The following is a 25,407-nucleotide window of genomic DNA, read 5'->3' as shown; positions in this document are numbered from 1 at the left end:
GTCCCCTGTCCTGTTACAGTTCTTCCAGGAAATGCTTTAGGATCTTGATCCCACTTGTTTAAAATCTCCGTTGAAAACTCTTGTTCTTTTCTGCAGCTGATCTGGGTGCAACACGAGAGTTTTGGCACCCACCAAGTGGAAAGTTTGCTCAACTCGAACTTTTCAGTCAAAATTGTGTAAGCTGAACCAATGGAGATGTCTGTGGTGTTGGCTATTGTTTCTGCTGCTAATGGGCAGTCACCCTGGCTGGAGTGCAGTGGCACAATCACAGCTCACTGCTACCTCAAACTCCTGGCCTCAAATGATCCTCCCAAAGTGCTGGAACTACAGACGTGAGCCACTACACTTGGCCTGTTTGTTTATTTCTTTATTTTTTCATCCTTCCATTAGGATACCAATTGCAGCAAAGCAGAGATTTTTTTTTTGTCTTTTTTTTTCCTTCTAGCGCTATATCCTCAAAACCTAGAATACTGGGCATATGGCAGGTGTGCAGTAAGTGTTTTTTGAATGAATAAATAAATGAGTGGACATGTTTTCCCACTACCTAACACCCCAAGCAGACTTTGAGTTCCCTGAAGGCAGGGCCTGTGTGTGTCGTTGTGTATCCTCAGCACTCAATAGCTAATAAAAATAAGAATTCAGTAAAATGAAGGAAAGGATATGTATGTGACAGAAAGTAGACCAGTGGCTGCCTGGGGCAGGGCCGGGAATCGGCAGTGATTGCAAATGGGCAAAAAAGATCTTTTTAGAGTGATAGAAATGTTCTAAAATTGGATTGTGATGGTTGCACAACTACTGTAAAATCATTCAGAATAGTTGTTACTTAAAACAGTTGAATTTTATAATAGGTAATTATAACTCAATAAAGCCGTTGAAACAAAATCTGTGCTGAGGGAGTAAGTAAATGTTCTCAAGAGGTGAGTGCAGGTCTTCTGAGCCTCACTGGCTCTTGGTGATACTGGGGACACAGGGGTGACCAAGGTAGCCCTTGTCCCTGTCCTCATGTGGCTTCCTGTGCAGGAGGGAGGCCAACTCTTCATAGACAGTGACAGCCTAGAGGAGTCAGGGCTGGGATAGGGGGTACACAGGTAGGGGGTTGGGGGCGGGATGGGGAACACGGTCTAGGGGTCTGGGGGGGCACGGGCAGGGGGGTCGGGGCGGGACGTGGGGCACGGGCTGTCGGGGGTGGGTTGGGGTGAGCATAAGGGACTGTAGGAGCACAAAGGAGGCGCCTGATCCAAACTAGGGGAATCAAGGAAGGCTTCCCAGAGGAAGGAACGGCTGAGCCAGGGCTTGAGGGATAATGTTATTCATGGCTGCGACGCCAATATTGTTTTTTAAACAAATTTTCTGCTTTAGCGACGTTCTGGCCGGGGCTCTCGCCCAGAGCCACGGATGGGGCCCTTCGGGGCGCTGCGGGGTCAGGGCCACAAGGGGGCGCTGCTCCGCCGCGCTCGCGGAGCGTCCCCGGCAGCCACGCGGCCTGGGCGGTGCGGGGCGTCTGCGGGGCGGGGCGGGGCGAGGGGCGGGGCGAGGGTTGGGGGCGGTCCGTCACAGCCGGGGGACGTTCCCAGAGAGACCTCTGCCACGCAGTGGCGGGTGACTCTCGGAGGCGGTGGAAGCCGCGGGCCCCGGGGAGCCCCCGGTCCCGGCGCGGCGCGGCGGCGGCGAGGGCTGTCCCCGTCGTGCGTGGGCCGTCCCCAGAGGGACCGCGGCCTCCAGGGGGCGCCTCTCGGCCCCGCGGAGCGCGTTCCCTTCCAAAAAAACAGGAAGCGGGGCGGGGGCGCGCGCCGGGTCCTGCGGGGAACCTGCCAAAATAGCCGCCGCGGCCGGCGGTTCCGGGGGAGGAGGCGGCGCGGGGGCGGGGGCCCCCCAAATGACCCCGGCGGGCGTTTAGGGGGGACGAGGATACGGGGCGTTAACTCCGGCGTCCTGGGTCTGTCCCGAGAGGGCCGAAGCCCGGGAAGCGGAGCGTAGGAGGTTCACCGCGGCTCTGTCGCCTCGGAGAGAGGCTGGGTCTCCGGGCAGGCAGTGGGAGGGAAGAGGGGGAGACTGGCCGGGAGGAGCGCGTGGGAGGCCCTCGGGACACCGCGGGTCTGTGGAGCGCCCAGGACGGCCCCCTTCCCGTCTGCATCCACGTGGACCGTTGTGGGGGAGCCCCGACGAGGACTACTCTGGGCGCGGGGAAGAATGGTTTTGTGCAAAGCTTAGTCGGGCGGGGGAGGCCTCACTGTGCCCCTCGTTTGCTGTGATCTTTGTGGCTTCAGTTCCCCATCTGCAGCGCAGATTGCTCCCAGTTGCTCAGATCATCTCTGTGCCAGTCCCAGGTCCTGTCTGCCCCTCTCACTCCCTAGTGGTTCCCAGAGGTGAACAGCCGAGATTGCCTCCTCTGTGCCTGGCCCCGTGCTGGCACCTAGAAGTGACCGGGACAGCCCCAGACCCTCCTCTCCCTCACAGTTTGGTGGGGCAGGCAGCCCAGAATGGGTCCGGGTGAGGAGCGGGACACAAGCAGAGGGGTCAGGGCCTAGGCAGGGGAGCACGGCGGCTGTAGGATCCAAGGTGCTCCCAACTCAGCCTGAAGGGTCGAAGAGCTGTTTAGACGTAGGCTAGAAGGATGCGCTCAGGGCAGGGTGGGCTTCTAGGAGGAGATATTTGAACTGATTGCTGAGGAATGAGGAGGTAGCGTTTCTCCTAGGAGGTGTGGTGTCACCGTGAAGGAAAAGGTGTTCTAGGCAGAGGAATGGCAAATGCAAAGGCTCGGAGGTGAGAAAGCGTGGCCCCTATCTAGCAGGGTCCTCTGCTCCCTGCCCGGGGATCCCCTGGTGGCCTGTCGGAGCTGTCAGTGGTAGGTCCCCCAGTCCACGAGTGGGTTAGTGAGCTGTACTGGAAACAGGGGGGCAGAACCTAGGTTTGTTCCCTCACAGCCAGGTGGTTTAATGACTGGGCTTAACTTCAGCCAGAAGCTGGTTTGAATCCCAGGTCCCCCACCAATCAACTGTCCGACCTTGGGCAACTGACTCAACTTCTCCATCTATCCAACGGGGATTGGGCTGCAGAAAATCAATCACCTCATTTTAAAGAGCTATAAAGAACTCAATATAAAATTCACACTTTTTTTTTTAGATTACATCAAGAGATCCACAAAATAGACTGCAAAACAACCTGCTGCCATGTCAGGTGACACTTTGGCCCAAGCTATGGAAAATGCAACTGACAAAACAAGAATTTGTCAGCACGGCCAGAAATACTATTACCAACCTGATTATTTAAAATATTAATATTGAACTAGTTAGCATTAGCTTGTAATTTTTGCTTTCAATTCCTTGGTTCAAAATCTGTAAGGAACAGAAGTGGGATGATTGAATTTTGGGTCCCTTTCCTACCCACCTGGCAGGCGCTGGGTCAGCGGTACCTGTGACCGTGTTATGACTCAGAGGTTATTACTCAGGGAGACCCTTTTATGTTTTAGCAGATGACTCAGGAGGAAAGGCTCTGTGGCCACAAGCCATCCCTACACACATGCCCTGTGCTCCCGAGAGGGGCACCGTTATATTCTTCTTTTATTGGCTGTCCTTGTATAATACAAATCTGCAAGTTTAGATACAAAAAAAATCTGGAAATAAAAGATAGAAAAGTACCCACCAGGCACCCCTTCCCCTTCTTCCCGGACCCCTCCCCAGAGGGCACCGACGTGAGGTAACTGAGCATCTTCTTCCCCTTCCCCGCCTCCGGGGCCCCCAACTCGGCCCCTGCCCCCCTGAGACCTGGGCCCCAGAGTGGAGGGGCGGTGGGGGTGAGCACAGCATTGGCAGTGAACGCAGCGGGTGGGCAGAGGGCAGCCCTTAGCTTGTGCTGTGTGTGGGGGGAGGAGACGATCAGACTTGGGGTGGGCACTCGTGTGGGGCCCAGGAGAGCCCCTAAGTAGGCATCCCTCCTCCATCCTGCCCAACACTGGAAGGTGGAAGGTCAACAACAGAAACTGGGAGACGTGGCGCCAGCCGAGGGCATTCAGAGGGACTGTGGCCCTCCCCTGGGTCTGGGGGGGGAAGAGGGCCTTGCCAGCCGAAGTCCGGCAGTGAAATGGCTCCCTTAGCCAGGCTGGGTCAGTCCCTGAATTCCATCCTGTCGCAACCAGGGCGTCACAATGTTGGTTCTGTAGTGTTGGGGGTAGCTGAGAGGAGTGTGGCGGGGTGCTGAGAGGCACAGCCCCAGGGAGCAGGACTAGGGGAGAGGTTGTGCCTCCACTCCCAGGTGTGGGACACCTGGAGATGATGGGATGGGCAGGGCAGCTCGGGCTACAGTTCAATCTCGAAGGTCTTCTGCAGGTCTCCAGAAAAGGGATTGGAAGGCTTCTCTGCAGCAGGTTTGCCTTCTAACGCTGCCCACTGGGCCTCAAAGGGGTCCAACTCAGGGGCCGGGGCGGGCGCTGGCTCTGGAGGCCAGGGGGCCCCGTTGGGGCGTGGGTGGGCCTGGCCCCCAGGGGCACTGGGTGCAGCAGGGGGCAGGAAGGCCCCAGCTTTCCCAAGCAGGGTGGCGGGCTGGGGCTGGAGCTGGGCGGCTGAGCAGAAGGCATTGGCCACCATCTGTGAGGGTGTGATGCCCACCACGGGCACCCGGGGCATGGGCGGGTAGCCCAAGCCTGGGTAGGCGGGCACGAAAGGGGGCTGCATGTGTGGGGGTGGCAGGAACACGGCCACCTGGGCAGGTGCCGTGTCAAAGGGCCCCACAGGGGCGGGGAAAGGCTGTAGGGCAGGGGGCATGGTGGGCACCGGGGGCACCGAGGCTGCTTGCTGCTGCTGCTGCTGCTGCTGCTGCTGGGCCTTGGCCACCTGGGACACCTCCTCCAGCCATCGCTCAGCCTCCGAAGGTGTCCGCCTGTGCCCGGGCTGGAAGGCAGTTGCAGGGGGCACGGAGGGCTCACCCCAGGCAGAAGTCCCTGGAGACAGGAGAGGGGCAGGTGAGGGGCAAGGGCCTCAGTGGAAGCAGCCCGGGCTGGGAGTGGGAAGGCGTGGGGATTGGAGCACGGACTTGGGGGCCAGACCGCCTGCCTCTGAATCCCAGCTCCGCTCCTCACCGGCTGTGTTGACTTCGGGCAAGTGACTGAACCACTCTGGACCACATAATGGCTCGGTAGTGCTACACTGGTAGAACATACAATCCTGAGACTCTAAGGCCCTACGACGGAAAAGGCTAAGTAGGACTGACCTCCACCCGGTCCCACCACTCTCCTGACTGGTCAGTGCCAAACCTTGTAGTAAATATTTTGAATATTACCCTTGATTCTAATACTTTCAGAATGTGTTGTTTTAGGAAGCCAAGATTCTAAGATTGCATGGATCCTTCTCAGAGTGTATTATTCTAACACAATGAGAAAGTTCAACAGTTGTAAGTTTTGTTTTCTAAGATTCTAGAGTTCTACATTTACATTGTTTGACACGGAGGTGCTCCTGTGGTTCTAGGATAAGCCCACAGCTCTAAGAAGATCCATGGTTCTAAAGTGATTAAATGTTTCTAAAATGATCTCTGCCTCTGAGGTGATCCTGTGATTCTAGGATAAACCGATGCCTGTGAGACGGCCCCATGGTTCTAAAATGTTCCATGGTTCTAGGATGATCCTATGGCTGTAACATGATCCCATGGTTCTAAGATAATTCCATGGGCCGGGCGCAGTGGCTCACGCCTGTAACCCTAGCACTCTGGGAGGCCAAGGAGGGAGGATCACTTGAGCTCAGGAGTAAGACCAGCCTGAGCAAGAGCGAGACCCTGTCTCTACTAAAAATAGAAAGAAATTAGCAGGACAACTAAAAATAGAAAAAATTAGCTGGGTGTGGTGGTGCACACCTGTAGTTCCAGCTGCTCAGGAGGCTGAGGCAGGAGGATCACTTGAATCCAGGAGTTTGAGGTTGCTGTGAGCTAAGCTGAGCTAGTGCCACAGCACTCTAGCCCCGGGTGACAGAATAAGACTCTGTCTCAAAAGGAAACAAATTAAAAAAAAAAAAAATAATCCCATGGCTCTAAAATAATCCACGGTTCTAAGTTGATCTCATGATTCTAAGCCTGTGGAACCCCAAGATCAGGCCTGAATGGAGAAGGGGAAGGCAGGAGGGGCACTGCAGGTGTCTGCCCTGTGCAAGGGCTGGGCTCACCTGTTGTGGCAGATGGTGGCCCTGCTGCTGGTGCTCCAGCACTGGCGAAAGACGAGCTGATCTGTGTGCACAGGGCATTGATGCCATCGCTGTCACTGGTACCAGGAGGCTCCATCTCAGGCACTGGGAAGTCAGGGAAGGATGGAGGTCAGAAACAGGAGCGGGCCCCGCCCCTGTCCCCCATGCCCTCAGGTGGCCCTCTCTTATGACCTGGGTCCTTTCTCTCCCACAGTGCAGGCCGGCAGGTCCACCCCATAGTAACTAAGTGGTTGTGGCCACAAAAATAACTGTGCCTATGTTTGTGTGGCATCTGAATGGTACAACAGCCCAGCTGGTGTGTGACATTTGATGGCTGACAGTGACAGTGACTGCAAGCCAAGGACCTTAAGAGCTGTGTGTGGCCACAAAGCAGAGGAGATGTTTAAAATGTTTAACAACATATACTAATTAAAAAGCACGTCCAACCACGTGTACGGCAGGAGCAGGGACCAGTCCGAATGGATACTGGCTGGCGGTCACTTGTCCTGCTTTGGGCAGAGAAGTGGGGCCCTCTCCACCCCACCTGGGCTGGCATAGAGCAAACATCATGAGGGCAGAGGCCACCTATTCCAGCAAGACAGGAGGCACTGCGCAGGCATGGTGGCCCCGGGAAGGCTTGGGATGAACAAAGGGACCATCCAAATAAACAATAAAGCACTGCCGTGTGTGGTATGTGACGAAAGTCTGTGATGTTCTAGCAAGTGGCCATCTACAAGGGAGCGTGCGGCTATTCCAGTGAGCGTCAGAAAGAAGCTGGTCGGAGAAGTCAGCAGGTGTGACGTAGGGGCCCAGGTGGGGCCAAGTGGTTTCTAGTTCAATGTCTACGGCTGTGTGTTTGTCCAAATGGGCACGTGTCTTCTAAGGGTGTGGCATCTGAATGTGACTGAAATCCAGGTGTGTGGCCTCCTGATGTGTGATTCCCAAGTGTGAGTGAATCCGCCTGTGTGATGTACGAGTGTTTGCAAGTACGCGTGACTCTGCATGTGTGGCTCCCAAGTTGGTGTGAATCTGAGGAGTGTGTGACTTCTGAGTGTGTGTGACACATGCGTGAGAGTGCGACATCTGTGTGAGTCTGGGAAATTTCTGTGTAAATAGCAAATCATATCCAAGCGTGTGCAGGTGGTCGCAGGAGTATGAGGCTGCCACCTCTCAGGGAGTGCCTGTGCTAGTCCCGGGTGTGTGCGGTGCTCAATGTCAGGCTGCATGAGGACAGTGAGTGACAGCCAAGAGATGCTGCAGGCATGCAGCGAGTGTGCGTCACTCTCAACAAGCATTGGCGTCTGCTCAGCAGTTACCTTTTAGAGCAGCTCGGCCTCCTGGATACAGATCGACACCCTCCCACACCGATCCCTGAGGCCAGAAGGGGTAGGTGTCACAGATTTGGCATGCAGGGGCCGGAAGGTGGCCAGACCACATGGCTTCACTGACTGCTGGGAGGAAGACAGCCCTTCTGCCTGTCTGCCCCAGGCAAAAACTTGGTACTGTGCCACCTCTCTCTTCTCCCTTTCCCTTGGCAGATGTTACTTTCAGATTGTAACCACTCTCCTGTCCCTGGCCTGTGGCAGACATTAGTAATCAAACATGATGCTTTTTCCTCCACTGAGCTCTTTGCTCACCTTACCCCTCCCGTGGCCAGACCTCATGGCCAAATGCTGGAAGGAACAGGTCCTCGTAATTCTATCTTCACTCCAAGCAAAACAGGACAGTTATACTGCCTCTCTCCTAACATCACCCATGGCAGACATTGCTAGTCAATCATGATGTGCCAGCTCCTTCCTCTGTACGATGGGTACTGCCTCTGCCCAACCCTGTGCCCACAACTGACGTCACCGACCCATCACCATGCTCCCTGACCCCTGGATCTCTGTGTGCACTTGTGCCCTTCACTTCATGTGTCCACTGACCAAATTCTGGGAGTCTCCCTTTTGGGCAAAACATAACACTCCTGATGTTCTCTCTTCTCCCTTGCCCATGGCAAACTTTGCTAATTAAGCACGAAGTGGGCTTCGTGCTTAAGCACGAAGAAAAGGCTTCTCCTTTTCTTGCTCATGGCAGACACTGTCAGGAGCTCATGATGAATGCCATCCCTAGGCAGATATCATTAATCCATCACAATCCTTCCCCTGAGCCTGAGGAATACCCCTGTGTCTTCACCTGGCCGGGCCTCAGGGCTCTACTGGCCGAATGCTTGGAGGGAGTATTAACCTACGGTGCTTCTCGTCTTTCCCACACCCAAGGCAGACTTCTTTGCCCACGGCAGACTTTGCTAACCGATCATGATGTGTGCCATCTTTCTCCTTTTCCCTAACCACAGCAGACATTGCTAATGGATCATGACGTGTGCCATCTTTCTCCTTTTCCCTAACCACAGCAGACATTGCTAATGGATCATGACTTGTGATACCTGTCCACCATCCCAGACCCATAGTAGACATGGCTAATCAAACGTGGTTTGTGCCTCCTCTCTCCTCTCCCTTGCCATGGCAGACAGTGCTAATCAATCAGTGTGGCCCACTGCTCCTCTATCCCTCGCCCACATCAGACAGTGCCGCTTGATTCTGACACCTCTTCCCACTGCGCCCAGGGCTCACCTGTGCCCTTCACCTGGAAGTCCGTGCGCCGTTGCAGCGTGGATGGCAGCTCATTCAGCCGGAGGCTCAGCTGCCGTTTGAAAGGTGAGTTCTTCTGGCTGAGCGCTGGGAACCCACGGAAGGAGCCCTGGCGAACCAGCTGCTCCAAAGGGGCATGGCGCCGGGGGATGGCAGCTGCAGTGGTGCCTGCAGCCACTGGGGTGCCTGCCTCGCCCTTCTCACCAGGGGATGTGGTGGCTGGTGTTGGGGACACATGCCCGGGCTGGGCAGGGCCCGGAGGAGCCGCAGTGGGAGCAGCTGCTGCCTCTGCTGGAGACATGGGGGAGACAGGTGGTTAGACATGCCACCTTGACACTCGAGGCCTTTTGGTCATTCCCCAAGGCTGCCAATTATGTCCTGTCCTCCAGACAAGCTGGTCAGAGCCCTGAAACAGCCCTCACCCCCACCCAAGCCAAGATCACCTTCCCTAGGAGGCCCGTGGGAAATCATCCCCCCTCCTGACCCTCTGTGTCGCTATAGCTTTCTGCCCCTGATCCAACTTGCTCTGCTGCTGTCCCATTCTTCCCCCTGAGACCCTCTATCTCCCTTTCTGATCATCTGACAAATACTTGGTGCATGAGCAATGTATCAGGCATTGCTCCAGGTGCTTTGCAAGTATCAACTCATTCAATCCACACAACCACACACGAGGTTGATTCTATCCCTATTTTACAGATGTGGAAACTGAGGCCCAGCAAAGGTCAGTGATTTGCCCGAGTCACACTGCTAGCAAGGGGCAGGCTGACTCTGGAGTCCGTGCGCCAAACAACCGCCCTGACCTGTCTCTCCCTGTGGCATGGTCTCCCCTGATCATGCTCTTTCTCTGTTCTCTATCTGTTTCCTCTGTCTCCCTACCTCCCACCATCCTTCCCATCTCAGGTACCTCCTCCCTTCCTCCAGCTGTTCCCAGTCATTCTAGACCCGGGTTGGCAAGCTTCATCCTCTAAGAAGCTTTCCAGATTGTTCTAGCCCCTCAGCCCGGGCTCCCCTCACTGGACTGTCCTCTAGGAGGAAACCTGGCCTCCCCACTCAGCACAAGAGGCAGGCTCTTTAAGGGCAGGGCCCCCCCGCCACCCCTCAATCCACACCTCCCCGCAACCTCAGGAGCTGAAGCCTGAATGCCGCTGTTCTCCCATCAGCCAGGGTGAGGCCATAAGGTGCCCACCCAGGCCTGGCCCAGAGCAGTGGAAAAACAGCCCAGGACAGGTTGGGACCAGGAAACCACCTCTGTCCCCACCTCACTGTGTGACCTCAGGAAGTCCCCTCCCGTCTCTGGGCTCCAGCTTCCCAACTAGAAACCTGAAATAAACATCCCTATGCTACCTCCCAAGGCCTCTGAGTCAGTTCAGGTAGTGAAACGTTAAATGCTTTGGGATCCAACAAAAGGGTGGTAAACAACTTTTGGAAAGCGCACTGCTCCCTGAGTCCTACCCTGGGAAGAGCTTGAAGTTAAAATGCAGTGCCTGGAGACTGATCTAGCACATCCACGTGTTCCGCAAATCAGACTTCACTTTGTAAACCTGTGTTTGGCTACGCAAACAGTAAAGTGCTTTCTGCAATGCAAAGCCCCTGGAAATTAGACTATCCTTTGAAAACAGCAAAACCCTGTGCAAACTCGTGCTTTGCATATGACAACATTCTTTATAAATTCTGATATCCCATGTAAACAGTAAAGAAATATTTGTCAATTGTGAAGGACTGCATAACTGGTGTGTTCTTTGTAAACGATAAAACATCATATACTCTATCATTCCCCTTGTCAACTTCACTTTGTAATTGACTTTGTCAATGATAAAATTCCTTACAAATTCTAACAGAAGATGTAAACAGTAAAATACTTTGGAAACTGTAAAGAACTTAAGAGGTTTGTAAATGGTCATGTAATTTGTAAATAAAAAACCTACTTTGTAAACTCTAATATCCTAGTAAGTTATAAAAACTTCAGTTTTACTAACCTTTTATTTAGAAATATTTTAAATTTACAGAAAAAATGTAATAATGGAACAATGAACATACATGTTCTCTTAATCTGTGGTCCCTGTTGTTAACATTTACCCTATTTGCATGCTTGCTCTCTTTCTGTAATTTTTTTTCTATATCATCAGGCTTGAAACCTTCAGTATGTACCTCCTAAGAACAAGGATATTCTCCTACAGCATAATTTACCCACAGTATAATTTCTCACTTGGGAAATATAACAAGGACAAGTACTATCATCCAATCAGCATTCCATATTTCAATTTCCCTAATTGTCTGATTCATGTCCTTTATAGATGTTCTTTTTTTTTTCCCTTACTATGCAGGATCCAATTCAGGACCACACCCTGCATCTATTAATACTTGTCCAATTTCTTTAGTCTCCTTTAATCTGCATCAGTTCCCAATGATAAATTTTTTGTAAACTCTAAGCATTGTTTTCTAAAATTTTTAAAACTGGAATCCACAATAAAAAAAAAATTAAATTAAATTATCATTCAGTACATACATACAATTAAATTTTTAAAAAAACCACACAGTTTGAGAACTTACAAGGTATTTACCATTTACCTAGAATGTTAGAGTTTTACCAGGTATCTTTCAAACTCTGATCAGAGTAAGTAAGATATACCTTTTACATGGCAACCCCCTGTACAGACACACACGTATGCACAAATAAACATATCACTAAACTATATTTAACATGTACTATATTCAATGTACTTTGATATATCTTCTATTTCTTTCTTTCTTTTTTTCTTTTTTTTAAGAGATGGGATCTTGCCCTGTCGCCCACGCTAGAGTGCAGTGGCGCAATCGTAGCTTGCTACAGCCTGGAACTCCTGGGCTCACGCAATCCTCCTACCCCAGGCTCCTGAATAGCTGGGACTACAGGCAAGGGCCACCAAGCCCGGCTAATTTTTAAAGTTTTTATAGAGAGGGGCATCTCTCTATGTTGCTCAGGCTGGTCTTCAGCTCCTGGCCCCAAGTCATCCTCCTGCTTCTCAGCCTTCCAAGTAGCCGGGGTTACAGGCACCAGCCTCCGGCCTGGCTCCTCTATTTCATGTTTAAAAATGCCAGGCACAATCCAGCAAATTGACCTCACAGGTCTTGATACACATCTTGAAAAGCCCTGGGAGCCCCCCGACGCGGCACAGAGTAAACTGCTTGGAGCCCTGCCTGATCTGCGGCCGGCAGGAGACTGCCCAAAGAACTCCTTACACTGACATGTACTTTGTAAACTATACCCAAACTTTGGGGTTGCTGCCCTGCCTTGTAAACTGAGGAGTCCCTGGACCTCTGCAGCTCTCCCCGAAAACTGGGCTCCACCTGCACCCACTCCGGGCCCAGCCGGCCCTCCGGGCAGCACCCACCTTTCTTCTTGTCCGGGGCCTCGCGCTCGGCGGGCCGTCCGCCCCCGGACAGGCGGAAGGAGCCTTCTCGCGCGAAGCTGGTGCGGCTGGCGTCGAAGGCAGCCGTGACCCCACATTCCTTCTCCCGACGCTGTTTTCGCTCCAGGCAGGCAGCAAAGGCACAGCCCACGGCGTGGCTCAGCCTCTCACCCTGTGGGGAGAGGTTGGGGCGGGGGTCAGAGACGCTGTCTGTGCCGACCGGACGCCAGGGGCGCTGGGTGACCCCAGATGCGTCCCTTCATTTCTCTGGGCTCCAGTGCTCGCGGAAGGGCTACACACGACAGCTCCGAGTGAAAGAAGCTAGAAACAAACGAGTGCCTGCTGTACAGCTCCACTTACCTGAAATTCTAGAAGAGGCACACTAATGTATAGTGAAAACAGTCAGAACAGTGGTCGCTTCTGGGGGCGGGGCGGGACCATTACTGGAAAGGGGCACAAGGGGACATCTGTGGTGGTGGCAATGTTCTAAATCTTGATAAGGGTTTCGTTACACAGGTCTTGTGTTGTCAAAATGCATCCAATGTACGTCGAAGGCTTGTGCACAGCATTGCTATGCACCGAATGTTTGAGTCCCCCAGCCTCTTCCTTTGTTGAAGCCCTAATCCATAGTGATGGGATTTGGAGGTGGGGCCTTTGGGAGATCATTAGGGTTATGTTAGGTCATGAGGTGAGGTCCTCATGATGTGATCAATGCCCCTATAAAATGAGAGAGAGATACGCGGTATCTCCCCTCCCTGTCATGTGAGGCTATAGCCGGAAGGCACCCATCTGCAACCAGGAAGGGAGAACCCACACCAAGAACTGGACCATGGTGGCACCCTGATCTCAGGCTTCCAGCCTCTGGAATGATGAGAAATAAATGTTTGTCATTTAAGCCACCCAGTCTATGGTATTTGGTTACAGCAGCCCGAATAAAGACAAGCATGTATTTCACTTCAAAAGAAAAAGATCTGGAAACAAATACGAATTCTACTTAGTGGGGTGCATGCTGAAGTGTTGAGGGGGAGGTAGTCTGATGTCTGCAACTTTGAAATGCATCAAAAAAAATAAGATGGGTAGATATGTGATAAAATAAGCACAGGCCAATATTAATGGTGGCGTCTGGGTCGGGGGTGGATAGGTGACTGGTTACTGTTCAAGTCTTTCCACTTTGCAGCATGCTTGAGAAAGCTTTATAATGATGCTGGAGTAGAAAACAACAGCCCTTGTTTCTTGAGTGCTTCCTCGGGAGGCCCCAAGGCAGTCAGCTTGGGATTGATGCTGGCTTCCCACTTCCTAGCTGTACGTTCTCAAGAAAGTCACTGTCAGTGCTCGAGTCTCCTCACCTGTAAAATGAGGGTCCTAAGAGTACATACTTTACACGGTTGTAGCAATAATCAGGTGAACTAAGATATGCAAGGCATACGGCATATGGCTTTGAGCCACGCACAGGAATCACCACATATGTGTCAGTGGAAATCTGTCCAGCCCTGGCCTGAGCCCTGACTGGCATCTTCTCACAGAATCCTCAGAGCAGTGCCAAGAGATGGATGCTCTTATGAACCCATTTTACAGGTGAAGAAACTGAGGTTCAGGTGACACATCAATACACCTATTATAACAAGTGACAGCTGGGATTCAGAGATGTGTCTGACTTCTGTTTCCTAACCAAGTTGCTCAGTTATCTCTTAAAGTTAAACTTGAGGACAAAAATCCTCCACAAAATATTGGCAAACCAAACCCAGCAGCATATTAAAAAGATTATGCACCATGACCAAGTGGGATTTATCCCAGGAATGCAAGGTTGGTTCAACATATGAAAATCAATCAGTGTAACAGGGAAAAATATTAATAGGAAAAAAAAACCACATGAAGGGGGAAAAAAATAACCATCTCAACTGGTGCAGAAAAAGCATTTAACAAAATCCAATACCCTTTTATGATAAAAACACTAAGCAAACTAGGAATAGAAGAGAACTTCCCCAACCTGATAAGGGACTTTTATGGAAACCCCACAACTAACATCACAATCAATGAGGAAAAAATGAAAACTTTCCCCCTAAGATCAGAAACAAGACAAGAATACCCGTTTTCCTCACTTCTTTTCAACATTGTACAAGAAATTCTAGCCAGAATAATTAGACAAAAAAAGAAATAAAAGGCATCCAAATTGGAAATGGAGAAGCAAAAAAAATTTCACCTCAAAAAGAAAAAAAAGTTAAACTTGAGGAATCCTGGGAATTCCAGTGCTTAATGCTTAAAACTTCCTACTTCCTCAGAAGTAGAGAGGAATTCATCTAACGTCATGCTCTTTACCCAGAGGATGGTCCTGCTCTATTCCAGCTTTGAATTTCTTGCTCAAATGGTTTCCAAATGATAGCAACTGTTCCTATTTGTTGAACACTTATTATAGGACTCTGTTTACAACTCTCTGTGGACGATCACAATGAATGCTTTCTCCATAAACTTGTGAGAAGCCACTGTTATTTCCAGAGAGGAGAAGTCACTTGTACCTAACGTCCCATAGCAAGATAGTTTGACACTAAATCTACACTAGCCAACTACTAACCATTTGGCAGTGTGTTTTCCAAAAATAGCCACAACTAATTTCTGGCCTCACAGGCTCTTCTAGAACCTCGTGACTCTCCCATTAGAGGTGAAGTCTATGTCCTTTACCCTTAACCAGGGAAGACCTGGGAAGATCTCTGTGACTGCCTAGACAAAAGAAGTACCATGGAAGCCATGCTGTCTGATTTCCAAGACTAAGTCCAAAATGGCAGTATAGCTTCCTCCTGGCTTGTGAGTGCTCTCTTGCTCTCACATGCTCACGCTCACACTCATTCTCTCTCTCTCTCTCTCTCTCTCTCTGTCCATTCGCTTTGGACCCCTGAGCTATCCTGAAGCCTCCATGCTGGAAATACCCTGTGGAGAGGTCCTGAGACTAGAGGAAGAAAGAGAGTGCCTCTTGGTGTACACCATCTGATTGCAATAGCATGAGAGACCCTGGAGCCAGAACCGCCTAGCTGAGCCTTTCCCAAATTCCTAACCCACAGAAACCGTGAGAGATAAGAAATGACTGTAACTTTAAGCCACAAAGTTTTGGAGCAATTTGTTATGCAGCAATAGATTACTGATATGACTACTATCTGCTATGCCATGCTCAGGAAACAGAAGTTGCTACGGGTTCTGGAGTTCCTAATACCTCCACACCAGTCCCTGGCAGGTACTAATCAATAGTGACTAGTCAACACTGCCATTCTCAAACTTGTTTTCCATGTCTGCTATCCAGTTTCAGTTCTGAATTGTGTGAGTGGGGAGGTTGGGGATACTGATTAGTTTGGGAGGCTCAGAGCTATTTGGAATGGAGATTTCTGAAAAATGAAGGGGAAGAAGATGGGAAATGCTTGAGTGGAGGCTGTTAGGGCCCATGATGGACAGGTGTTATTTATTCTGGCCAGCATCCAGTCCTCCTGCTTTTGATAACAGCACCCCAGTTTCCCTGTGGGGAATTCCTCTTCAACACTGTATTAGTCAGTCTGGGTGCCCCACCCTTCCCTGGCCAATGGGAAGACAGTGACCCATACCCTCTTGCTGGAATTTGAACCCAGAGTGTTGCAGAATTTCTTCTGCAGGGGTGCCCTAAAGAAACTGCCCAGTTGTGCAGTGTGCAAGGCTGCCCTGCTCTCTGCCCTTTCTGAGACTCAGTGCTCCCAACTGTCCTTCAGTTTTGTGAGATTCCTCATATCCTTCCATTAATCTCATTCTGGGTTTAAGTTAGCCAGATTAATTTCTGTTGCTAGCAACCAAACACTGACTAATGTAGGGGACAGAGACTGTGGCTTCCTACCAGATTTTTGTGGAATCTGGGGTCAGGGACCAGGGGACAGGGCAGAATAAAGCCTATATTTTCCACCATCTTTTGCAACTAGGAATGTCCATGTGCCTAGGTTTGGACAACAGGATGTAAGTAAAGGGCTACGTGCCTCCCGAAAAGGAGAGGATATGCCCTTCTTCATGCCTCCCTCCTTTGTGCTGGCTGGAATGGAGACGTGAAGGCTGGAGCATATGCAACCATCTTGAATCATGGGGTGGAGGCCATACTCTGGAGGAGCAACAAGTTGAAAGGAACTGTAGCTCCTGAGGAACATAGAGGTGCCACACCAATGCCACAGTGACTGCCTTTAGGTTTCCTTCATGTGAAACAAAGACAAACTTCTATTTCACTGAAACCACTGGTATTGGGGCGGGGGGTGGTGGTGGTTCTGACACAAGCCTCAGTACCTTAACTGTGTGAATGTTTCTCAGAAGATGGTCCATATGTCAGTTTCATGAGATTCTCAGAGGGGACCCTGACTCCCCTAAATTATTAAGAACCACGAGCAAAATGAATTGAGGCTGAATGAACAGTGGGTGCTGTGTGGGGTTTTGTTTGAGAAGAATCCGAGGGAGCCTGCTGGGGTCAAGATATTCTCTATAACTTGATCTGGGTGGGGTTTTTACTTATGCAAAAATTCAGGGAGCTGCGCCCTGGCAGTCTGTGTGTTACCGTGTGCTGCTGCCGCTGAGTGATTCAGATGTGCCAGGCATTGTTCTAAACACCCTGTATTAACCCACTCAAGTCTCACAATAACCCTCTAAGTTAGGAACTGTGAGTACACCCCCTTCTCCAGATGAGGAAACTGGGCACAGAGAGGTGAGTGACTTGCCTGAATCCACACAGCCTGCGGGGTGGGGCTGGGATACCGAGGTGGAGCTGGGATGCCAGGACATGGGAGAGAAGGGCTGGCCAGCTGTGGCAACACTCACGGAGTCCTTGAGCGCCAGGAAGCAGTGGCAGATCCAGCGGCGGGTGGTCCCGTCCCGACAGATGTAGGAGAAGGCTTTGTCCAGGTTGCGGTCAGGAGCACAGAAGGACACCTTCTCGATGGTCTGGTCCACCAGCAGGTCCTAGGAGTGGACCGGGAGGCCAGGAGAGGAGCGTGAACTGTCTTTCATGTATTCATTCAACATTCCCTTAGTGTCTGCTGAAATCCAGTCCTGAATGGGGTGGGGACCCCGGAGTCACTGAGACAGACATGGTCCCTGCCTGCAGGGAGCTCCCAGTTTAGTGGGAAAGTCAGACCCATCATGAGACGGAGACCACCCAGAGGCACCGCCAGGCTATAATGAGGGAGGCGTGGGCCGAGGACTCAGGACCAGGATGGGGGGACACAGGCAGAGGGGTCGGGGCCGGGATGGAGAAAGCCAACATGGGGGCAGTTATGCAAAACTTCCCAAAGGAGGTTAAACTAGGCAAAAAGGCAGGGAACAGTATCTCAGGCTGAGGGAACCGCCTGCAAATATGGTGATCCTGTTCTGTCATTAACCCAACTCTCAGCATGTCCTGGCACCTCCTAGGGCAGTCTCTGGGCAGGGGACCCAGTGGTGAGCCAACAGGTATCCAGATCCTGGCCTCACAGCACTTCCATCTGGCTGGGCAAACCGACCAGAAACACAGAACAGCTAACATTCCATGAGCTGAGTGCTCACAATGTGCCAGGCACCATCTGAAACCATTTGCACATACTTTCTCATATAATGGCAAGGGCTGTTATTGTCCCCCTACTTTAGATGACATAACAAGGCCCAAATCTTGTGCCCAGGGTCCCCAAGCTGGGATCAGACGTGAGGCGGCTGCTCCAGTCTGTGTTCTCAGCCACTATCCATTTCGGCTCACAAACAAACACAGAATGTCTCCAACTGTGACTATGAAATGAGCACATGGCACAGTCTAGAAGGTCCCTGAGGGAGGGATATTCCAGAGGGGGTGGGAAGGTGTCCTTGGTCCCAATTTGAGCAGGGTGAAAAGAGGGGGCCCCTGGTGTCCACCCCCACCCCCATCGGCCTCCTACCTTGGTCTTGTCATCCACCACTCGGAGCCCATCGGCTGATACCCACAGCACAGACTTCACGGACTTTCGGCCCATCTGGGGTAAGGGAGGTGGACAGAGGGACCTGGTCAGGTCGGGGCTGCCTTGTCCTCTCTGTCCTCGCCCCCTCCCTCACTCCGGCCTCACTCACTGCCTTCAGCTTCTTCACAGCCTCTTCACACACGTGCATCCCCCGGGACTCTTCCACCTCCACGTGGCCCAGGTACTTGGGTGAGGGATGGGAGGACATGAAATAGCACAGTTATCAACAATCCCAGTGTCCACTGAGCATCTGCCACGCGTCGGACACCATTCTAAGCACACGGTACATATTAATTTATTCTGTACTTCAACTCTACAAAGGGGATACCCCAATCCTAGTCCAGATGTGTGGATGAGAACACTGAAGCACGGCAGGCAGCAGCAGTTTTTGTCTGGCTATATCCCTGGGCCTTACTACTGCACCGTGGTCCTTCTGAATGCCACTGTTTGCATGTCTGTGCCTGAGGACTGGCCCCAGGCCACAAAAAGCTGCTCTGCCCACCCTGAAGCAGGGAGAAGGAGCGTGGGCCAGTTCCCTGCAATGACTGATGAGAGGTGGGGTACTCCAGCCCCAGCCCCCTCACCTGTGGGTGGGATGACTCCCCCATGAGAAGCTCAGTTGCCCACAGCAGCGGTTTTGTAACACACCCTCTGTTGGCCGCCGTCCCTTCCTCACTCCCACTAGCGCTTCCTGCTCCTCCCAAAGGAGCCCCTCACATCAGGGTCTGCTTCCGGAGGAAGGGAAAGTAAGGTGGAGGGGCTGTGATGATCGTCAGCTGTCGCCCAGCCAGGAGGAGCTGAGCTCAACAGTCCATGCCCTAAATCCTGCAGTCTCCCTCAGAAAAGTGTAGCCCATGTTGTAGGGTGGTGCTTGTCTAAACCTGAAAGCCCTTAACAATAGAGCGCTTTGCAAATGCCACACAACTTATGTGACCTTCCAGTGGAGGTTTTGCCACTGGAAACTGTGAACCCCCACACAATAGGGTGACTCCTGACATGATGTCCCCTAGGTAGTGGTAGTTTCCTGGTACAGAGAACGTCTTGGTTTTAATACCAACTTCGAAGGAGCCCCAGCAGGCTCCCCGGGTCTTTGAGAAAGTGAAGTCTCTTGCCATAGCACGGGGCCCTTAGCAATCTTGCCCAGAGCCCATGACGCACCCAAGCCCGCCACCGTGCCCCCGCCCACTCACCCTGACCGGGAAGCTGCAAGTGCCCTTGCGCACCGCGTCCTCGTCCGCCTGCCACTGGTGTGGGCGCGACGCCTCCGGCACATACGCTGGCTTCCTCCGCCGCAGGCTCTGCCGTAACTTGTTCATGGTGCCCGCCCCGTCTGGTGACATAGGGCAGGGGTGTGGGTCAAGGGCGGAGGTCAGAAGGTATGGGGCTCAACGTGGAGGGACACGGTGTTCGGGGAGCATAGGGTCAGATAACATGAGAGGGCAGTTACTGGGTCAGGGGACATGGGATCCACAGCTCGAGTCAAGGGACACTGGGAAAGGAGACAGCACGTGGCAGGGGAACGCGAGAGTTGGGCAATGGGGATTCAGAAAGGTGGGGCTAAGGGGCATGGAGGTCTGGGGTGGTGGGTTATGGATCTCAGGTTTTAGGGGCTTGGAGGTTGGGGATGTGATGGACAAGAGACACAAAGATCCAAGTATGGGAAATCGGACATTGGAGGCCATGGGGGTTAGAGGGCATAGGGGTCAGGGGTCACCAGGTCAAGACTTTAGGGGTATGACGGTCAGGCAATGAGGTGATCAGAGGGCACAGGAGCTGGGAACTGCATGGGTGCGGGTGCAGCCGACAGGCATGGTGGCTTGTCTCTGCACTCTGAGACACAGCCGCTCAGTGACAACTGTGTCTAGTCTGAGGCCAGGCTTGTGTGCCCATACACAGTGATGCATCTGTGAGAATGTGCAAGAACATGAGGTTGTTGTCTTTGGGAGTGGGTTTGTGAGTGCTGTTTGAGAGAGTGTGACTATTGTCAGAGCTGAGCGTTCTTTGTGAGAAGTGCAGCCCTCTGTGAAAGGCTGGCTCCACAGGTGCTGTCTGTGAGGCTGCGTCTGTGTGTGAAAGTGCAGCTGTTGCCTGTAAAAGTGTGGGTCCGTGTGTGTTGCCTGGCGGAACGTGTGCAAGAGCGTGTCTCTCGAGAGCCTGTATCTGGCGAGTGCCTGTGTGCGAGTCTGGGTGTTGTCTGAGAATGTGTCTCCGTATCTGTGTGAGTGGATCCATCCACATGAGCGTATAGGTGCATGTACACGTTGGTGTGAATGAACATCTATCTACTTAAGCACATCTTTAAGGGTGTCTGTCACTGTGTTAGTGTGTGTGTGTGTTTATCTGAAGAGAGCGTCATCTGTGGGTGTGTGTGTGTCTGCAGATGTGTGAGTGTCTGAGTGTGTGTGACCCTGCATCTGTGAGTGTGAGGCTGTCGGGGGTATGTGTGTCTGTGAACGAGCAGGGCTGACGGCCACTGAGCGTGCAGGGAAGATGTTTGAGGACGTCCACTCATAAATACGATTAAGCCTGTGTAGCTGCAGGTACGGTTCCCCTGGTCACGCTAGGCACACCCAACTACCCACTCAGCCCCTGCCATGTCCCAAGCTGGTCACTAACCTGGCTCCGTCCTGGAGGTTTCAAGGGGCCCCGGGGCCCCACAAGGGGCTGGGGGCAGACGCTGCTCAGGCCTCCTGGGTCCGCCCTGCCCAAGGGAGGGAGGAGAAGTTGAAAAGTTTGTCTGGGGTAGGGCTCCATCCCCTACTTCACTACACCTTTGGACTTCAGCCAGCCCCCTCCATCCAGGCTCCCTGATGAGAGCCCTAGTTACCATGGCAACCGTTACCAGGGAAATCAGCTACCTGGTTCCAAGGGCCCAGAAATGAGTAGGTGTCTTTGGGGAGAAATTTGTTTGGGATGTGGCCTCAAGAGACCCTCAATACCCAAGGGGATGGTGTGAGGACAGTGGCCTTGCCCTCTAGACACATGGCCAGGGCTGTTCACAAACATACAGTCACACATATGTAGCCAACTCATGTCTACAGCTGTCCCTAGCACCTGGTTACAGCTCTGCACTCTCGGTTACACACAGACACTATCACAGCTACATACCTCAGATTGCACAGATACACAGAAATGGTCACAGCCGTAGGAAGCTGCCACTGTAAACATCTGGCCACATGTTCACGTTCACAGACACACACAGTCTGTACTACAGACATTTGCCCACATACTTGTAAGATTGTTGCAGCCCGCTCGGGCCCCACCACAGACACCTGGTCACACCAGCTACTAATATTTGGTCACTTCCATTTTCTTAGCCACATACAAAGAACTGGGCCCAGGCACACGCACCAGAGCAACACGAGTACAACCACACCCCATGACAATCATGTTTCCTCAGGCACCCACCCAAGATACCCACGTCACAGGCCCACTCAGACAGAATCACACCCAGTCATATAGTGACACTATCATAGCTACACACACTTGCCACACATCTCCACTGTCGCACACTAACATCTGGTACTGGCTAACACAGACGGACCACGGACCACACACAGCCACAGCTGCACGTGGACATTCAGCTTCAACTGCATCAGTCACACCAGCACAGCTTTTACGGGGTCATACGCTGTCACACATACCCAGTCGTACATACTCACATTTGGTTGCAGTACCAGTCAGGCTTCGGTGACAGCCACACTCATATGGACAGTCTTCGATACACACTCACTGAGATACTGATGGCCGTAGCCCTGTGCATTACACACACACAAGGCACAGCATGTCACCACCCAGAAACCACTATCCTCAAGGATGACTACCCTCAGACACATCCAGAAACACTCCAGAAGTGGTCCTGCATGCACAGTCACACAGCACCAGTGGCCACATTACCCAGCCATCTATCATGGTCATAATATCGTCACCAAGTGTCCCACACACAGCCGTACCGTGTCACACCATCACAGAGAAACATATGTTCTTTCTTCACACAGACACATAAGTCACACAGATAAGTTTGTGGCCACATATAATCACAGCCCTGTGTGGACAGGTGCACAAAGTCACAGCCCCACCTACACACATATCTCACACCCTGAGACATAAGCACACAGTTTTAATTTTCCGTATCACAAGGACACAGTTGGGTGTATGGACAGAAATGCTGTAACCCCGACGTGCCATTTATTGCCAGGGTTATAAGAAGACCTGGTCCCTGACAAAGCCATGTGCACAACCAGGGTCCAGTCACCTCAGCACCAAATCACACAAGTTCAAACACAGGTAGTCCAGCAAGTACACACACATATAGACACACAGACAAAAACAGCCACACAGGTACCGACACCCACACTCTCACAGACTATGACACAGATATAAGCACATATAGTCACCCAGGGTCACACACAGGAATATAGAAGCCACAGTCACCCCCACACCCCCACAAACACACACAGCTACCTGGCATCAGCACACATAGACACGTCCATAGCTTGAGTCACACACAATTAAATAACCCTTATAATAGCCAGGGTTTCAGACACCAAATCAAATTTATAACCCAAATCACAGATACAAGACTATAAATACACATAATCACTCAGTATGACACACAACACTGCTAGACATAAAGTCATTTATACAACCCCAGTCACACACACAGATATGGTTAAGCATATACACAATGTCTCTCATACACAATACCACCACACGACCGCAGCCCCATAGATGTAACTTCAGATACAATGGCAGTCACACACCCACAGCTGCACAGACAGTTGTGTGTCACTCATGTATATAAAATTGGTTATAGATACAACCACAAACATTCTCAGTCATTGGGAGAGTCACACGCAGACGTGGAGTCATAGACACAATTCCACTTACACACACAGTCACAACTCCACCCACATCCTGTCAGTCACACACATGCCCAACCCCAGACTCAACACATATACTGTCACATATCCAGTTATAGTTACCAAAGCACACAAACAGGTCACAAAAGACAATCACAGATACAACCACACAACCATGCAGACACTCAAACGCAGACTAAAAAGTACAGGGCACTGCACAGTGAGCAGCTGTCATACACACATAAGTCACACAAATACTGGGGTCACACACAGACACAACCACAGACACCACCACATACAACCACAAGCATGCACACAGACACACGACACAGGATTCCTCACAGTCGCCAGCTGCAGCGCATGCACACATGAACACAGCCACAGTCACACAAACACAGGGTCACACTCCTAGCCACCTCCCCACCGCTTGCTTTCCCCCGTCCCCCCAGGTACCACACACAAAGCCGCCGACACTGCGGATGCTGCACGGCTGCACCGGGTCCCTGGGGAGCCGCCCCCAGCCCAGCCTGAATCCTGGAGCTTGGGGGGCCAGGGCCGGGAGGGGGAGGTGGCGCATTGTCTGCGGGTGGGGCCTCCCTCTCGGAGAGCTGAGCAGCCCTGGGGACAAAGGGGGTGGCCTAGGGGACCTGTGCCCTGGGACCCTTGACCAAGCCTGGGGTGGCGGGGATAGGAGTCTGCCTTAAATTCTTATTTTATTCAGGCTGGGGTTGGATAGAGTCCCAGGCATGGGGACCTTGTTTTGAGAAGGGGCTGTACCTGGGACACCGCCCAAGGTTTGGGGGGAATGCTGTGCCCAGGATGCCCCTGAGGCTTGGGGCAGACTGTGCCTGGAACTCCCCCAGGCCTTGGCTTGGTGGGAAAGCTGTATCCTGGGACCCCATCCTCAAGACCTTGCCTAGGGGCTGTTGGGCTTAGAGATCGCCTCAGGCAGGGAGAGGTAGGGATTTTGTCTGGGATTGCCTCCTGGAGGACTTGGATTGATATGGAGGCTGTGTCTTGGACCCCATCCCCAAAACCTTGCCTAGAGAGTTGTACCTAGAATCTTTGTAGCCCTGTCCTTGATTTTTTGGGGGGAGTCTGTCCAGGATCCCTATTTCCAGGGCTTTGGTAAGGGATAGCCTCGAGGTCTGTGCCCGGGACCCCCGTCTCCCGGGCTTTGGCTTGGTGGGGGCCTGTTCCTGGACCCCCACCCAGGACCACCCTCTTCAGCCTTGGCACTCTCTCTCCATCCGGGCGCCGCGGCCGCCTCCCACCCTCCGCCACATCAGCAGCGGCGCCGCCCCCGACCCGAGCCCCCCTCTCCCGCCCTTCTCACGCTGGCCGCCGCGCTGCGAGACATCCAGGGCCCGGGCGTCCCCGCCTCCCGCGGCCCCTGCTAGGCCCGGCTCCCCGAGTGCTGCTGCTGCTGTGGCGGCGGCGGCAGCTCGGTCTGACGCGGGCCAGGGCCCGGGGCCGGGGGATGGTGCGGGATGCACGCGCGAGGCTGCTCGGCTCCCCGGAGGATTCCGTTCCGGGGGCGGGGGATCGTCCCTCCTGCCTCCGCTCCCCGCCCCAGCCCCGCCCATTGGCCCGCAGCCTGCTGGATATGCAAAAAGACCCCGCCCCGTCCCGGCGCCTCGCCGGCCCCAGCCCCTCCCCTTGGCCCACAGGCCACGCCCACACACAAATACAACCCCGCCTTCTCCAGTGCGGCCACCGCCCCGCCACGCCCATTGGCCAGTCTCTGGCTGAGCATGCATATGAGTCTTGCTGAGTCCTTACCCCAGGTCCGTCCGGGCGTGGGCTCCCTTCCCTTCCGTGACCCCTGACCTCAGATCCCCTCCAGTTCCGCGTCGGAAAGAGTTGCTGCAGGAGGCGCTTTGCCGCCCCACATCCCCAAATCTTCCGGCTAACCCCACGGTTCTCCCAGCCCGGCGGGGGCGGGCAGAAGCGGTGACGAGGCACTTTTTGCAAGGAGGGGGAGGGGGAATGAACAGACCCCGACATCCTGGTACGCGATCGGTTCGGCTTTGGGGGCGGGGGCGCCAGACTGGGACCAGGGCGCGGTCGTGGCCGCTACGGCGCCCCCGCACCTCCCCCGGTCCTGTGGGTTTGGCAAAGCAGCTGGCAGGGGCATTAGGGCCCATTAGTAAAGGCGAGGTTGCCGGGAGCTAGGGGAGGGAGCCTGAAGCCGGGAACCCGGGAGGCCGAGAGGCAGTGTGTGTGGGGGAGGCCTTCTCAGCTGCCACAGCCTTTCGAGCAGGTGGTCAGCACTGGCGGGGGGAAGGTTCCTGGCAACAGATGGCCCAGGCAGGGCTGGGGCTTTCAAACAAGGGGGTTGGGAGGGCTGGCCATCTGCACCTGGAGGCCGCCAGGGAGTTCCTCCTCCCCGCTACCCCAAGCACAGAAAA

The 25,407-nt window shown here is 53.0% G+C and overlaps 1 protein-coding gene across 4 annotated transcripts; it reads right to left on the bottom strand.

Annotated features, from left to right (window-relative positions):
- Positions 1–3,542: 3,542 nt before the first annotated feature.
- NUMBL (NUMB like endocytic adaptor protein) lies at positions 3,543–25,402 on the bottom strand. 4 transcript variants are annotated; one of them, XM_045531950.1, is made up of 10 exons: positions 24,779–25,402; positions 20,751–20,835; positions 19,325–19,464; positions 18,244–18,318; positions 18,075–18,149; positions 16,990–17,130; positions 12,166–12,355; positions 8,777–9,085; positions 6,147–6,269; positions 3,543–4,936 (listed from the first exon to the last, which is right to left on the bottom strand). In XM_045531950.1, exons 1-10 carry the CDS (start codon positions 25,001–25,003, stop codon positions 4,296–4,298), a joined length of 2,004 nt encoding a protein of 667 aa, XP_045387906.1. In that variant the 5' UTR covers positions 25,004–25,402; the 3' UTR covers positions 3,543–4,295. The 4 variants fall into 4 exon arrangements, with proteins under 4 accessions (XP_045387906.1, XP_045387907.1, XP_045387908.1 ...); XM_045531951.1 differs by having other exon boundaries at positions 8,777–9,082; XM_045531952.1 differs by lacking the exon at positions 24,779–25,402 and adding an exon at positions 24,333–24,541.
- Between the last annotated feature and the right edge of the window lie 5 nt (positions 25,403–25,407).

This window comes from Lemur catta, chromosome 19, assembly GCF_020740605.2.
Source record: "Lemur catta isolate mLemCat1 chromosome 19, mLemCat1.pri, whole genome shotgun sequence".
NCBI classification, from domain to species: Eukaryota; Metazoa; Chordata; class Mammalia; order Primates; family Lemuridae; genus Lemur; species Lemur catta.
The sequence above is the reverse complement of the archived record's forward strand: the minus strand, read 5'-3'. Positions and strand labels throughout refer to the sequence as shown.